The 17,473-nt window shown below is 43.4% G+C and overlaps 1 protein-coding gene across 2 annotated transcripts in view; it reads left to right on the top strand.

Annotated features, from left to right (window-relative positions):
* Nucleotides 1-1,246: 1,246 nt before the first annotated feature.
* Nucleotides 1,247-17,473, top strand: part of LMO3 (LIM domain only 3) — an 81,364-nt gene continuing 65,137 nt past the window's right edge. Inside the window, exons 1-2 of one of the 2 annotated variants that reach the window (XM_063308682.1) lie at nucleotides 1,247-1,436; nucleotides 16,174-16,387. In XM_063308682.1, the coding sequence (XP_063164752.1) occupies nucleotides 16,182-16,387 (206 nt within the window). In that variant the 5' untranslated portion in view covers nucleotides 1,247-1,436; nucleotides 16,174-16,181. Of the gene's footprint in view, nucleotides 1,437-3,039; nucleotides 3,118-16,173; nucleotides 16,388-17,473 lie in introns of those variants that run through there. The other variant, XM_063308681.1, reaches the window with a different exon arrangement.

The raw sequence follows: 17,473 nt of genomic DNA on the forward strand, positions 1-17,473 counted from the left end.
CTTTTTAAAAAAAAAAAAGGGGGGGGGATGTGGCTTAGAGTGAAGTTCCAAGTAGCCGACAAGAGAGAATCACTTTGAAGTCTGCAAAGTGCATTCCCAAATTCTTAATCGGTTTCCCCCTTTCTCTCGTTCCCTAGATTGACGGAAGATGGGAGCGGGGTTATTTGCACATTAAGTAGATTCATTGTTGACCGCCGTCCAAATGTACGTGGAAAAAGTCGCCTCGCTTTAGAAATCCATTCACTTCAACTGAGACCTAGAAGAGATCCATTGATTTCAGTGGCGCTGGGAAGCGCGTTTGGGCAGGAAAGCAGCCACCCGTCAGCGCCCTGATCCTAGACACGCTTCTTCGGAAGGAATTCCCCCTCCCCGTTACTCCCAGAAAAGTTCAGGGGACGGCGCATCCCGACGACCCGTTTGGCCCACGATCAACGGAGCAGGTCTTCGTGGGGGCCTACGGAATGCATCGCGGCCACCCCTTTCGCTTTCCTAAGCCTTAAAAAAGGCGCGGCCCGGTGCGAAAGCCTGAGCAGAGTATGGTCAGAAAGTTTAGAAGAAAGTTTCCTGCGCCCTCAGAAAAAACCCTACCCTTTCCCGGGAAAGCCGTCCGACTGGCGATTGACAAGTTTCAGCCACAAAGTTTTCCCGGCAAACGCGCAGGCTTTCCGCTCGCTCCCGGCTCGACGACCCACTCCCTCGCCTGAGCATCTTCTCGCCCCGTCTCCACCCACTCCCCTTCACGAGAAAGCGCCGCTAAACTCAGGGGGGCTTGGCTGGGGGGGGGGGTGATTCGCGGGGTGGAAGACTGGGCGAGCCTTTCCGACGGCAGGAGACGCGGCGTCTCCGGAGCCCCGGCGCACGCCTGTTCGCTCAAAGGCAAAACTCGCTGCCTCGGGTTAACGGAGGAGGCTCGCTCTGTCGGCAAGCGCGTCTCGAGCCGCTGCCGTCAGCTGCTGTCCACAAAGGTCGCGGGAGCATCGTTGGCCCGCCAGCGTCCCAGTTGCTCGCCTCTAGCGGGCGTGTGCATATGCTTTTTGCTGACTTGAAGTCGCAGGCTGGTAAATGTTCACCCTGGGAAATTAGCGACAAAACTCAATCTGTCTCCCGGCTGCTTTGCACTTTCCGAGCTGCAGATGGGGGGGGGGGGGAGAGGGAGGAGGGAAAGGAGGCGTGTGTGTGTGCGCGCGCGCGCGCGTGTGTGTCAGAAAGACGGGGGGGCGAGAGAGAGTCGCGGTAAATAGCCTGAAACCGGCCACGAGACGCAGCCCCATTCCAGCTTTTGGCAAGCGACGCCGCCGCTCTCTCCGCCGCCTTCCGCCTAACAAGGGTGACCTTTTTCCCTCCGCTGTATTATGTCTGGCTGCTTAAGGGATTGCGTGCAGCAACTGACACCGCGCCTGACTTCCTCCCGCTCGGCTCCAAGCAAGCTGCTTTAGGTAAGTTGCTTGCTGCCAGCCCGGACGTCGACCGGCGGGAAGGGGTGGGGGAAAGGCGTCGGAAGGAAATCAGCCCGGCCGGGGACTAGCCAGGTTCCCACGCCGCGAGCCCGGTCTGGGAAGACACCTGTAGCTCTGATGCGGGCAAGCCAACTCACTTCGCGGATCGTGGAGACCTGACGCTTTCTTTTTCAAACGCAGGCAGCTTCCCCGCATTCTCTCTGACCCCCCGACCTCTTTTTTTAACCACCTGCGGGCTTTGTATTGATTCCTTCCTCTCCCCCCCCCCCCGCCCCCCATAAGCAATGCAGCTTTTTCTGACCTTTTCGAAGGAGAAAAACTACAAAACAGCGTCTGGGGGGCTTGAATTCACCTTTGCAATCTGATTAGCAGCGGAGAGGTAAGTTGAGGTCCCCGCGGGGGGGGCGGGAGAGACGAAGTCAGGTTTTGTTTAGCTGCTTGCTTGGGAGGGGGAGAAGTCGCCCTCACAGAGGTACTGAGTCATAAACTCCGGATCGTGTTCTTCCTCCTCTTTTCTCATCCCCCCCCCTTTTTTTTTTTTAATTTTTGCTCTCTTGTTTTCTTTCTGCCGTGGAACTTTAGGCTTCGGAAGCTTGGAAGGTGTGTGTGCGGTGTGCGCGCGCGCGCGTGTCTGTGTTTAAATCATGCGTGCCTTTCATTATTTTTTTATGATGACGAGTGAGATGCGGGAATAAGAGAGGGCCAGCAAGCACGGGCTGCAGGAGGGAAAAGCCGCGCGATTGGAGGGCTGGAGCAGGCAAACTTAAACAATGAAAGGAGAGTCCGCCTCGGCTCGCCCTTTCTCTCCGCCGCTCGGCCAAACGGCGTGCGCGCCCGAGACGCGATGGTGAGCCGCACGGACTTCATTTCCTCCTCCTCAGCCTCGGAACCCACCCGGCTCTTTGTCGTCCCCCCCCCCCGGCCGCTTTTCAGCGCGTTGCACTTATAACCAGGCGTGTATGAGTGAGGGGGGCGGGCTTTTAACCCTTTCTGCGTTCCTTCGGGCAGTGTGCATGTGGGGGGGGAGCGGTTTCAGCTTTCCAGAAGGAGGGGCTGGAATCGGTGCAGCGTTTGTAGGGAATTGGCCGGGGTGGGGGGAAGGCCTATTCGATCGCGAGGGTGATAGAAACCTCTTTCCTCCCCCGAACCAGTTCTCATCCCTCCGCCACGACGTCTACGCGGTCCACGAAGTGCTTCAGCCGGCGCTGCGTGTGACGGCTCCATCAAATCCAGATATATGTATATTGGCTTGCTTTTTTTTAAAAAAGGGACCGCTGGGGTTGCTAGCGGGAAATACGGAGCGGAGTCGGGGAAGCAAGGGGCTTTTGCCGTTCGCCATATCCTGCAATCCGCTCTCTCTAGTCCACCGCAGGCCGGCAAGCGGCTCCCGGTTGTGCGGGTGCGTGGGTCGCTTTTCCAGCAACTCCTAACCTTCCCCCGTTTCCCAAAGTGGCTGCCACGCAGTAGCCGGGCCTGGGCCCTCTTTGGGATCTGTCTTCTGCGCGACTCTCTTCCACTTGACCCAAACTCGGGGATCGGGGGAGGGACAGAGAGAAAGAGAGAGAGACCGACCGACCCTTGGCGCTTCTTGCTTTGCACGCTCAGAAGGCGCCCTTTCGGGAGTTCTGAAACCCCATGCCGAGAAAGGAGAAAAGTTTTGGTAAGCTTGCCCTCGCGCCCTCATTTGTGCCAGTTTCTGTGTGTGTGTCGGTAGCGTTTATTCCTCCCTCCGACCCCCCCCCCTTTCTTTCCTAGTTGGCGTTCAGCCGCGTGTCTGTTTCAGTCTGGATATTTGGGGTGAAGAAACAGGGGATCGGGCGTGCTCCCTCCACGGTGCGGGAAGCCGCCCGCTTGAAAAACCGCCAGGGATTCTTAAAAAGGAGACCACTTTTTGAATTATTTCTCAACCAGTTGTTTTTCACGAGGTGTTACATCAGCAAAAGGCTGCTACAGACATCCCCCGTTCTTCTATCGCTGCCCTCCCCGCATTTCCCTTCCGGCAGGCGACAAATATTAATACTGATGATAACAAAGCAGCCCAGAGCCACCCTTCCGTGGCTTTTTTGGGGGCGGGGGGGGGGAGAAAAAAAATAGTGCTGCCGGACTTAGACTGAACTACCCCCAGATACACAAAAGTGTGTTTGTGCGGGGTGGGTGTTCTTTGTTATTAAAAGTGTGTTTTCCCTCCGGGTGGCTTTTTAATCCCCCCCCTTTTTTAAGGGGGAAGGGGAACATCTTTTATTTATTTATTTCATGCGAACCGCATCAAAATTGAGTTCACTCTTGCAAATCTCTTGTTGGCCTTTGCCAACCGCTAGTACTTTGCTGCCATGGTAACTGTAATTAAACTGATAAGAGTGGGAAAATGTCAGTATCTCTCGGAGTCTTACAGCTGCATTGGAAGAAAGGGGGGAATAAAATTAGCTTCTTCCACCCTGTTCTCTCTGGCTGTCTCTCTGATTTGGAGGGGAGCGGTAGAGAAATAAGGCAGGGGGGAGCAGCAGTGCATTGATTTAAATAGCGTGGAGGTAACACACTGTAAGATGCTCTTCTTGAGATCTTACTGTGTGTGGGGGGGGTGTTTATATATAAATTTGAGAAATAAATGTTTACATTTGGTGCACATTAAAGAAACTTTGGATTCAGGGAAGCTTTAGGGAAAAGGAAGGGGTAGCTTTTAGACCACAAACTAAAAGAGGCTTCCAAAATTGTGCAAGGATAAGATGGACACACTCTTTATCCTTGGCAGCTACTAGATTTTTTAAAAAAAAAATTGGCCTCACCAGCTCTGAAGTTGTATGCCTTGCCTTTTTTCTTCTTCTTTCCCCTTTCATCAGTAACTCATTTTTCTCTCCTTTCCCTTCCCAAGATAGTACCTCTTTTTTTTTTAATTGAATTGAGTTAATTGAATCCCACCCAGATTTCTGGCATGCATTAAGGGGAGGTCAGTCTGGCCGGAGCAGGAGGAAGATGCCAATAATAATAAAAATAATAATAATGATAATATCACTGCCCATTTCTTTGTTTGGGGGAGGGAGCAATTAGTGCAAAGTAGACGTAAAGTCCCGTGTTCAGGAGGAGAAACAGATGACAATTGCTGAGTGCAAACAGACTTTGTTTTGAGGTGGGGGGGTGAATGGCATTGGACATAATAGAAGCAATGGAGCGTTGGGGAGCCCACACGGCAATACAGGCAATTAAAAGCTCACCAGAGGTTTAAAAAATAAAATGGCCTTTCTTTTTCTCCTCCCTCAGCAGGCCACTCAAACTATTATTTGTCTCTCTCTTCTTAATTATGATTTTCCTTAAACTGTCAAACAACTCCAAAGGCACAGGGGCCCTCTGAAGCCATAGGAAATTTTCCACAAACAATTTGCACGCCAATCTCAATGACTCCTGAGGTGTCGGGAGGAATTTAAGGAGCCTGTTGAGCAAAATGGCTTTTTCCTCAGAATAGGCCTCTTTCTCTCCTTCTCCCCCCTCCAGCTCTTTTTCTCTCCCTCCCTGAATAATTATCTGTGGTGAAGGGAACTCTGCAATTACTTTTTGTGTTTGCCAAGCATTGCCTCAACAACTTGATCTATCAGTTGTTCTGGTGGTGGGGGGAGACATTTTATTTTTGGAAAATATCTTAGTTTCTTCCAGCTTCAATCTTTGATATTGTAACTAGGGAGTGAATCCCACAAAAATGAGGTGGCCTTGCTTCTGGAGATGTGTACCATGAACTCTTACGCCTTCGCAAGCTAGTCCTGTGTGTGCCTGGCCTGAAGTTAGCCACACTGGGGGCCAGAGGGATATGCTTCCAATTAATTGCGGCATTTTGCTTTTCTTGATCAGCTATTTAAATGTAAAAAGGGAATTTCTGAAGGCTTGGCTGGTGTGCCAATGCTGTATGCAAGGAATCCTCTGCAAACCCTGTCTTTATTGCTGAAGAAAAGGAATATTTTTTCCTCTGTTATTCCAAATCATATTCTCTGCAAAGGGAAGGAAATAGCTATATTCAGGGTGCAGGTAATGATTGTTTAGGCCTAAGAGCATTGCCCCTGGTTCTATATCTCTAGCATTCTTAACCGCAGTATGGACGTCTTGAGCACTAACTAAAATTATTCCTCCTGCTTAGTTAAACATCTGTTTAAACCATCCATTGCAATAACAGGGCTGGAAAGATACTTGGATTTAGGTATCTTAAGGAAGGAAGCTGAAGTCAGCTTGCTTACGCCTAACAGCATCAGCATCCAATCCTAATTTCTCTGCTTCTGGGTGTCCTGAAGCTAGAGGTCCTCATGTTCTCAGTCTTCTGGGATCGTGGGAGTTGCAATTGAAGCATATCTAGAGGGTGCCAGGATGGGGAAGTCTAATATAATATTACCTTTTAACAGAAATCTGGTTATGTGATACATCATGCCAAATGTAGATTTGGTTTTAGCTTAGTTTATTATATTGGATGTAGCCAATTGTGATTTCTTCAGTCGGCAATTTTAAAAATGGTTGAGTGTGATCGTGAACCTATTTACCGATTGTTTAGTTCTACCACCTATTGCTATAACTAGTCTTTGACCTTTCACATTTTCTACACTTTGGGCCAGTCACTCTCAGCCCAACTCACTTCACAGGGTTGTTGTTGTAGGGAAAATAAGAGGAGGATGGAGTATTGGGTATGTTCACCACCTTGAGTTATTTTTAAAAATAATAAAGGCAGGATTTTAAAAAAAACTAAAAAAATCTGAAATTAAGAGTGCAGGGTACAAGGAAGCCTCTGTCAGTGCACAGAGCTGTATTAATATGCAAAACTCCACCTTAAGTCAAGCAGGTCTCAGGCTGTATCTCATTTGAAAACTTGGCAAACTATTTTGCTGTGACAGTGCTGGTGCCAAAACCACAGTTTTGCTTATAAGAAAAAGGTCTTTAAGTGGAAAACTTAAACTTGCTTAAGAAAAAGGTTCTTTGGGAAAACTTAAACTTGTTAATTGAGATGGGCTTGTTGAGTTTTTGTTTGTGCTGGTTTGTTTATGCAGAGACAAAATCCTAGAATTTTAAGGCTTAGAGGGGACATTTAGGCCACCCTTCCCTTCTTAGGGTAGGAATTCATATTAAGCATCCTAGACATATGGCTGGCTGGCTAGCCTCCATTTGAACACATCCAGCAAAGAGGAACCCATCATCTTTCTGGGTAATTGGTTCTACCTTCAAATGACTCTTACGCTTAGGAAGTTTACTCTTCCAACATTCCTAAAGGGTTTAGCATTATTTACATGCAAAACAGCATGTATTTGCAGTATACTCTTGTGGGTCACCAGTCCCTCAGGTTCAACATTTTACAGCTGTGAAGGTTTCTCTCTGACCTTCGATGTATTCCATAGGGACGTGGGAGCATGACTTACAGGACTGTGCATATCTTAGAAAGGATGCTTCGCTTTAGCAAAGCATCATATCAAAGCGATCCGGCCTCCTTGCTTCTAAGCATCTACAGTGCTTTGCTTGATCCATTTGGATCTTACGGTAGCCCCTTCAGGTTTTTGCAAGTCCTGAAGAACCACAGGGCAATGCAAAACACCTTGTTGAAGCAAATTTTTCCCCGCTTTGCAAGACATTACATTGCCCATACGGTGCTTGGTCAAGCCAAACCCCCCTCTACCTGACATGGGCCAGATATTTAAAGGGTGTTGCAAATTAGAGTGAGCTACTAATGCAGAGTTCACTAAATAATAGGTAGGTAGTAAAGGTAAAGCACTTCATTAATGTATAGTTTCTTTGTGATGTTAGTTGTTCGGAATGTGTAGTAACTTTCCTGGATAGGCTATCTGAAAGAACCACCTTCCACGAAAAATGTGATTCTGCTGCAGGATCATGCTTGTGACAATGTAACTTAAGACATTATAATTACCTCCTCTCTCCCACCCCCTAAGGCTGCACAAGTGATTACTTCAGCCTTTTAAGATTGCTGGAAGAAAGTGCAATTTTATTTGATTCTTATATCTCTCTTGTTTTCCACCATCCAATGCTGAACCACCTCCTTGGATCCCGAATCTTAAAGAGCCTATCATTACAGTGCACTTGATTCAGATGCTCTACTGAAAAGATACTGATAGATGCTTCTCCTGGCGATTGCTATGCTATGCGGTATGATAGTTGTGTATGGTCCTCCAAGTATTGTTGAATTCCAGCTCCTACAATCCGTCACCACTGGCAATGTTGGTTCATAAGAAGGCGACAAGGTTGCTTATTCCTGGTTGCATGGGTTGGTATAGCACAACTTCCCCGACCTGGTACTTTCTGGGCGGGTTGAATTTTAATTTTTATTATTTCTAGATAACAAAACCAAAGAAATTATGGAAGCTGAAGTTCATTATTTAAGGAGAAGATCGGTCTGGAGGTGACTCACATTACAAATCAATTTTTAAAAAAGGTGAAGGAGCAGGAAGCTAGACCTAATCCTTTTTCATTATTTAATCTACCACTTTGAATAGAAAACAGTGCCTGTATTGTTGCCCTTTTTTTCTTCCATGATGACCTGACACCCATAATAAAGAATTGATCGCCCAAGGCTGAGTATTTATTGGCTGATTCCATATTTTTAGAACTTTCTCTTGTTTTGGACTCCCTACTCAAATGGCACCACTGGAGGTGGCTTGGGAATGTTCCCTGCAATGGCTTAGCAAAGAGTACTCCCAAATCTGCAGCATTATTTTGAAAAGTTGATTAGGTGTTGGTCAAACTTTGTCTCTTAATTCCTCTTCCATGCAGAAAAGGTCAAGCATTTGAACTAGTTCTCATTCCTTAACCTGTGTTGCAGAATGGCAGAGCTGTGGACTTGATGAGTCTTCCACCATCACTGTGGCTCAATATGTAAAAATTCCTATAAATAAGATAAAACTTCCTTTTCCTAGTAGCTTTTTGTATGAATGCGAGACTTGCAAGCTTGGCTTGAAATAGGTTTTTAGCTATTCTGAGGTTGAAACCCAGTCTTAATAGACTTTCCACTCCTAAGCCTTACAGACACCATTTGTATTTTCCATAATGTCCTCAACAGGCTCCAAGTTGCCTATTAAACAGAGTATCAGGAAAAAGGGGGTGGGGGTAGGCATCAGTATTATACCAGTGCATCTGAAAATGTCCCTTAGTCTCTAGCGTAAGTGTATGTATGTGTGTATAATGACAACGGGGTGGAAGGTAAGAACTAATAGTTGGGATCTTCTTCCCTTTCCCTTCTCACCTGGTTATATTTAGATGGGAAAGACCTCCTCACCAATGTACAGTAGGTCTTAGGCTGGCCATGAGTGCAATAGCACACTTGAGAAATACCCTTGCTGTCATAGCTGAATGATGGACAATCTAGCTGTGCAGGTCAAGTCCAAAATGCATCAGAGTGCTGGTTCAAATGCTTCCCCTCTCCACTATTAGAGAGACACTTTGGTTTCTAGGATAAGGAAGGTAAGGATCATTGGTGAGGCTGATGAGTATACCGGAGAGATGCAGTTTCTTGGATTTTGAATTGGCTTGATATACATAAGCCCTTCAAGGTAGATCAGGCTAGGAATCCAACGCTGTGTAGGTCAATACTACTATTATTGTAAAGCTATAGTAATAGAATCTTGCATGGCTGAACCAGGGAGGGGCTTGCTTGAGACATTTTCTCAAATTACATTTCTGCCCCAGACTCAGCCCTCCTTTATCTGACTGTTGTCTTGGCAGCGCACTTTCTCCTGTCCCTCAAGGCCATTCCCTTTGCCCTCTACAATATGTGAGCCTAGGCCCTGGGTTTTCCAGACCATGGTTCATGGCTTAGTTTAGAAGGCTCCAGAGTTAGAGGCAATCCCTGAATGTGAGTTTTTCCAACAGCTGACCGCAAAAGTGGTAAAAATACTAAATCCTTTGAACTATATTGAATGAATTAAATGGTATTTAAGTTATATCAATGTCCATTTTTGACATTTGACACCACTCCCTATTTTTCCTGAACCTGCCTAATGTCTTGTGTACCTTTGGAGCCTCAAAATGTGCTCAGGAAGCATGGAGAACATGAGGAATGTCACTCTTCAGCATTGCTAGTGTTCTTCTAACTGGGACAGCAGAGTCTTAAGGGGACCTTCTTGAAGCAAGTAGAAAGAGCTCCAGATTAGAGTATCAGGAACAATTCGAGCACTGGGGTTTTCAGAGGGTGGGGGTCAAAAAGTCAAGATAACAGCCACAATCGTACAATCAACCCCCCCCCCCTTTTACATGTGCATGGTGGTAGCCACCATCTTGATTATTTTTGACTCCCTTGCAGATACTCCTATGGAGCTCGTTGTGCACTTGGCTCTGTGGTCTGTGTTCCTTCACACGTTCGTACAACTCTATACTTAGATTTTGTTATTTTTATATTCCATTTTCTGTAAAGTGCTCAGTGTGGTTTCCAAAACTTGTTTGAGCAATAAAAATGGCACCTACAGTGACCCCCCCTCCCCTAATCCTAACTATAGCAATGAAAACAGAAGTTAAAAGGGCAGAGCTGGTTGGAGTTGGCTTGCTTTCAGTATAGCCTAGTTTTACATCTGCTAATTCGGGTTAAAAGTCTGAATATAGGTTGGGTTTATTTTGTTAGCTGTGCATTTTTTAACTTTTAAATGCTTTTTAAAAAGAAAGAGAACCGCATATCTCCAAGGACACAGTACTTCATGGTCATGGCATCCTTTCCCAAAAAGCTCTATTTCAAATACTGACCCATCCGATTTTATGTAAGAGAAAAGACAAGGTCTCTATCTTAAATGTCAGACAATTATTACACTGGTATTTTCCACCAGTGTGAAGTCAGACCATAATAAATGCACAAACATGTGCCTGCTCCTGATTAGGCTACGATTCCCCTGGATGAGTGGGCAGAGATGTTTAAAATTCAGGTGTCAAAGCTGGTAGCTGCGAGTCAAACTGGATAAATTTCCCATTTTGGGTTTCCTCTGCATTCAGAGTTTTAAAATCTCAAGTATGTTCTATTCTGTTGATCAAGATACTTGCAAATTTTGCAGACTTGTTAGCAAAAACAAATTTAGGAAAGCCTCGTGCCTATTTCAATAGACAGCTGTTCCCAGCATGGAGAAGAGCAGGTTTACCTTCCCTTTGAGTTGATACTTAGAAACAAGGAGTCGGTCAGAAAAACAACAATCAGGCAAGCTTAATTTGGCACCATAAATACCGCTGAACATCCTGTGTTCAACTCAAGACTTTTAGGAGCTATTGAAACTTGTCTGAATGTATAGGAATCTTTTTTATTTTTAACTGAAGATCTGAATTTTTTCCATATGATTTTTGAATAGGTGTTGCTATTTTGGTAATTTCTTATGTGAAAAACAAAACAAAGAAAGAAAGAAACAGAATTCTCCCCCATCCATGCTAGCTGCAAGACAGAGCAAATAACACCCCATCATTCAAACAAGATGAAGCTTTAGGAAACACTCAGAAGAGTTTTGGATTAAATTGGATTATATGATGCTTTAGAGCAACTAACTTATTTTAATGCTTGAATTGTACGTGTGAATAGCTTCTACCTTAGCTAAGCCGTAAGCAGCCTCAACTCAGCAGCTGGCTGCATCATGGTGACTTCCTGGGCTGGGAAGCTAAACGGGGTCTGTCCTGGGAAGTTAAAAAATACATACATACATACATACATATCCTGCAGGAAGGCACATTGTTGCCAGGAGTGAATGTGTCTACAAAGTCACCAAGAGTTAAGCTTGGCTCAAAGGAGGCTTTACTTCGAACTAGCTTTACCCAACTTTATTTCATTAGATTTCTATCCCACTTTCATTTTCTACAACTTTGAGACATTTACCTGAAATGCTGCGAATTGTAATCCTAGTTTGTCTGGATTTTACCAGGTTAGGGAATACTGCCCTAGACATTTAGATCATGGACATTTTAAGAGTGTCTTGTTTGAACTGGATCTACCCATATGCTTTCTTTTCTTTTTGTTATCTGAAATATGAGCTGTGCTAGGTTTGAATATGAAATTGTCTTTTTGTCTTTAGAAGACAGATGGTTGTATCTGCTGCTAATGATTTAATAATATTGCTGCTATGATTCTGTTTTCATTGTTTAGCTGGATTTATGTTTTTATTCTCTGTGCTAGCTCTCTTGGGGATCGGGCGCGGGGTGGCGATAAGGTGGGATGTGAATGAATGTACAGGATGTTAATTTACAGGAAGCAGGTCTTGGGCTGCTCGTCTGCAGAACATCTTCCAGTTATTATTTAGCAATTCCCTCTGCTACTGATATGCCAACTTGATGCAAAAGCTAAGGTGCCTTGACCCTGCTGTTAAACAGCCTGATCCAACCCTGTTCCTCCTTTACAATATGTGTGTGCTTATTTATAAACTTGCTGTGAAAAATCTCTTAGCAGTTACACTGTACTAAACCAAGTTGCAATCGACCTTGAGTTCCTTTGCATTAAAATGAACATTTAATTAAACATTTACTAACAAAACCCCTCAATCAAACACACTTTTTAATGATAACCTCTCCATTGCATTCACATCTTCAGAAGCATTATTCTTTGACCTTCTATTAACACATTAAATGAATATATCTACCTATACTAGTAAATGCCTAACACCAAAGATATATGCAGTATATTTATATCATTTGCCACTGCAACAGCACAAAAGTTAAAACTTTTCCAGAATAAATCAACTTTTAATCTTGATACCATTGCTACAACAGGCTCATGGCATTGGCCTTGCTTTTTTCACATTAATCCTTAATATTTTAGATACTGCAATTAGGGAAGGGAGAGACATTAATCTAGGCTGAATGCAAATGTAATTTCATGTTCTTGCCCTGAATATAGGAATGAACACTCAGTTTCAAAATTTATGCTCCTCCAGTTTTGCAATGATGCACACATGTGCACACACACACACACACACATTCCATGATAAGAATGGACAAAAAGAATTTTATCAGTAAAAGTTGCTTGCAAAACCTGGTTATTGGACATATTTGAAGAAACATGCCCCCCAAAGATACATACAGTTTTAGTGCAAACTTTTAAAAAAGACAAAAGTTATGACATTTGCAAACTTGAGTAATCATAATTGCTAGATTCTTTCAGTCCTGCTATTACAATTTCAGCCTGACTCTCTTATTTGTAAACATCAGGGAAAGGGATGCATTGCTTGACTTCAGCAGTGGGCGGGAAGGCATTTATTTTCTCTTGTAATTGAAATGTGTTCCTCCCCCTTTGCTCTGACAGATGCCAATCTGACCTTTGGAAAACCTCATGTATTTTTCCAAGCCCCTTTCCTGAAGAATGGCGACAGTGGATCTGGCTGACGTTAGAATCAGGATATAAAACCCTTTTGTCTGTGAGTAAATATGGCCCAATCTCTTACAACGATTCAAAATCAGCCACACTCACATGAATTAAATACGGATTTGCGTATTTTCCCAGGAATACCTGCTATAGAATTTTATTCCTAGAAAACCTGGAACATAACTGAAGCTTTTTAGAGCAACACCAATGATGTGTTAAAAATAATAAAAGTGGATTTAAAAAAAACAACAACTGTATTTTCTGCTGAATTAATAGCATCTGCATTCTCACCTGAAGGAAGCTAAGTGTGTGTAAATGACACTTGCTCGTATCCTGTTTTCACTTCTCTCTCCCTCTCTCTCTTGCTGATACTTCAAATATTTTATTTATTTATTTATTAAATCTATTTTATTTATTCATGGAATTTATATAACCTCCCAGCTCACGCTTGTGACTCTGGGCAGCACGCACACACAATTAAAACACAAAGCCAAACAACATAATTAAAACAGAAACATTAAAATACAGTTAAAAACAGTTAAAAACTATAGCAACAACAAACAGGACAGCTTACACACAATACAACAGTTTAATGGGCCTCACACTTCCATGGGATCCCCAGGCCCAATGGCAGAACCAAGTTTTAAGGGCATTCCAGAAGACTAATAGGGTTGGGGCCAATCTCACTTCAGGAGGAATGATGTTCCAGAGGGTGTGCGCCGCAGCAGGAAAGGGTCTCCTCCTGGGTCCTGCCAGAGTTCCTTGGCCACATGTAAAATGCAACTTTTTGGAATAAGGACTGGCTTTCTATTTAAAATGTTTTTGACCCTGGTAGCACTAGAATGAGTATAAATTCAAATCTGATGCATCGTTGTACAGAAAAGATGTGACATAATGCTACACTCTCCTCATTTAAGCATTGTAATGTCCACAATAACTTTGCAAGTTGTTTCTACTGTGGTGTGGATATGAATTTGTCCCCCTTGGCAGTGTGGAAGCTACTTCCAAACCTCCTCTAACCATAATTCACATCTGTGGATAGCTTTGTAACATAAATGGGAGAGGTTACCCTATGGCTTTGTGCTATCAGATTATTTCAAGTAGTTCTGATGAGAAGCAGCCAAATAAATCTCATCACTTGCTTTCTTTTTTTTTAAAAAAAAAACAGCATGCCACAGTTCTGTCTCATGCAGGCTTGCAGAACTGGGGTTCAAGTCACATTTGTTTGCTTAGTTGTGGTTTATTGAATTAATCACGGTTGAATTCATTCCATGGGCGAAGCCATCAACTGTGACTGTGGTTGCCCCAGACCTTAAGCCAAAACCACATCATATCCTAGTATAATTGGTGAGCCAAGCCAATATATCTCCATGAGGCTTCTAAATTTAATAAAGAAAGAACGAACTTTTGGTTGCACCACCTTTCTTTATCTCCAGCTAAATATGTTATATCAAGGAATAGAGCTGGCCCTTCTGTCATAATCTCTCCTCCTCTTCCTCATTTCTGTTCTCTGTGATAGGTTATACATTCAGACTCTTTACAGACTTGGGGAACCCTGCCTGTTGGAAGCAACATCTCCAGCTCAGAGAAAATTGTCATGTTAAGGATCTGATTGATGTTTACATGCTCATTGCTGATTTTGTTTAAAGTATGTCTATCCCAAGTGTGCCTGATTAAACCTAAAGAAAGCAACTGTTCTTAGTTACAGCAATTGCTTCTGGCTTCTAATTGGCTAGTAACCAAACATACATTTGTACTGCTAAAATTGGGTTGGATCGGAGAAGCCTTCTAGCCTCCAACGGGAAGAAATCTTTAGACCCAACCCATTGGACTTCAAGTGATCATGGTGAACTGCTTTAAACATTTAGGTCAAATATGTAGTGGAGATAATATATGAATCTTTTATTTTTTTTATTTCTTACTGCATCTTTCTTTCCTTTCTCTGGGAGTTTAAGGTAGGTCACACTGTGATATGCCTTTGTTTTATCCTTGTGACCACAACCCCATGAGGTAGAGGGGGCTGAAAGACAGTGGTTGTCCTAAAGTGACCCAGCAAGTTCTGCAGTCAAGGAGGAATTAGAGTATGGATCTTTCTTTGTCTTTTTTTTTATTCCAATATGTTAATGTTTATATAATATAATTAAAGGTTATTGACATTCTATTATTTAGATAACTTAGAGTACTGAAAATAGAGAAGAGGAAAAAAAGATATTCTATCACTATTAATTACAATTTAGGATATCAGTATTACAAGCATTAAAATTATTTGGCTTTTTCATTCAGAGTTGAGTGTAACATTTAAAAAAACACTGTGACTCATCAAAGTACTTGTTACATAATCAAGGTTTTGGTCTTAAGCTAATTACTTAATCTTAAAATCTCCACTGTGTGTGAGTATTGGTGTGTATAATGTTAAGACAAGGGGGAAAAAATAGATGAACAAATTGAACAAGAATTAAAATACCAAAAGTAGAAAAAGAGAAAAATGAAAATGAAAAAAATGGCTTCTAACTTCCCCCTTTTTTGTGTACCTGCTAATTTGTAATATTTGTAGACATTTAGGCCCCCTTAGAAGCCAAACTGTAAGTAATTGTATTTGCCATGCTGCTTGATGTGTGGTACGTATGGTCTTGCCACCATGTCATATTGACTCACTCTAATATTTTGGTGTTCATATACCTTAAATAAGATTTATTCTGATGGAAAAATAAAATGGGAGAGGACAGTATCTTTTAGGGTTGCTGTTGAAATTTGCTTAGATGAACTTTATCTGCAAGACCAAATGGGAACATATGAAACTGTGCATAGTATATAGAGAGTGGATAGAGAAGAGTCTTTATCTTGTAATAGAAGAATGGCAGGGTCACCCAGTGAGAATTTATGGGTAGTACCTTCAGGAAGGACAAAAGGAAGCTTTTTGTCATAGAGCACAGAATTAACTTGGGAGATTTATTGCCACAAGGGATGGCAGTGGTCATTGTCCTAGATGACACTAAACCAGGATTAGACAAATCCATGTTTATCAAGGAGGACAGGTCCCAATTGAAATACGGAACTTTGCTATTCAGGAGATGCTAGGAAACAACAGTGGGAAGGGGATTGCTGTTTTCAGGTGCTTTGGGGGACTTCTGCTTAGTCACTCTGGGAAGGAGAGGGTGCTAGATGTACTTTTGATCTAAGGATCTTTTCATTTCATTTCATTTCATTTCATTTATTCAATTTCTATAGCTGCCCATCTCAACAAGTGACTCTTTCTTAGGTTCTTCTGCTGCCAAAGTTGATTGGCAACGAAATTGGAAGGGAAGTGGTCTGGAGAGACTCTGAAGACTCAAATGTTCTCTCAGACCACCAGAATTCCTGCGTAGGACATGGGTCCATCCTGACTATCCCAAATGAATTCCTCTTTCCTTGCTTTTCTTCTGTTTTTAGGTATACAAATGCTCTCTGTCCAGCCAGACACGAAACCGAAAGGTTGTGCTGGCTGCAACCGTAAGATCAAGGACAGGTATCTCCTCAAGGCCCTGGACAAGTACTGGCATGAGGACTGTCTGAAATGTGCCTGCTGTGACTGCCGCTTGGGGGAAGTGGGCTCTACCTTGTACACCAAAGCCAACCTTATCCTGTGCCGCAGAGACTACCTAAGGTAGGATGGATATTTTTCAGCGCATCCACTCTACTCTACTCCATCCCTGCTTGATTCCCTTCCCTTGCACTGCATGCAGTGTATCCCAAATGAAGCAGGCCGTATTTGACTGTTGCTACGGATACCTTGCCACATGGATGCACCATGGCAAGCATACAAATGTTGCTTCAAGCAGGGGAGCAGGGCATAGTCTAGAAACTGATTTGAGTCCTTGCATTCATACGTCTATTCCACTCAACTGGTGGTTTTTCAGACATGCTGGAGTACATCTGTGCCTGTTTGAGTGTGTTCTGCCCTGTGTTTATTAATGCTAGCGATGGTAGAGTATGCCCGTAGGCAACTTTGTTCAGCATAGTTGCTTAAAAAAATTCCAGATTCCCATTTTCCCTTGTCTCTAGACAAATAGTTATTACATGATAAAACTATTTCCAATATATACCAATGCTTTGCTGTGCAAGGGTGATGGGGAGGCTGACATGTAAACACTACATGTTGCACGTCTAGGAGAACAGTGGTTTACAGTTCCTCTCCTATTCTGCCACAGATCTGTGCCTTGGACTACACTGCTATCAATATATGTTTTGATTAGGTAAATTAAAAATGATATTTCTTGGATTCAAATCACACCCGTCCTTCTCTTTTCCCAAGTTTTATATAGCAAATCTTGCTAGCAGTTTGGGCCATTGAGATTTCCTAACAGGACTTGAGCTGCTTATTTTGTTTTCCTAAACAGCAGTCAGTTGTAGCTATAACCCGTTGTTCAAACTGTGTAAATCCAAGATAGTTTCCTTTATGTTGGTTGGCAGTCAGCATCTCAAATAATGGGTACAGTCTCTCAAGTTATAAAACTCTCCTTAAATGCATGCTTCTAAAATGTGTTATAGAAGTAAATGTTTCTAAAAATAATTTTTAAAAAATCTAAAACCAGACTGCAGCCTGCATTCTTGGACATGAACCCTACTCGCTGCATGCCCCATGAAGGTATTGCCATCTTACTGCTATAGCAGATCCAATGGATGCAAGACAGGGCCCTTTCTGGACTGGCATCCCCCATGTGGGTGGTCTTAGCTCCCACTTTGTTGCCAT

This window comes from Candoia aspera, chromosome 7 (assembly GCF_035149785.1).
Source record: "Candoia aspera isolate rCanAsp1 chromosome 7, rCanAsp1.hap2, whole genome shotgun sequence".
Lineage (NCBI taxonomy): Eukaryota > Metazoa > Chordata > Lepidosauria > Squamata > Boidae > Candoia > Candoia aspera.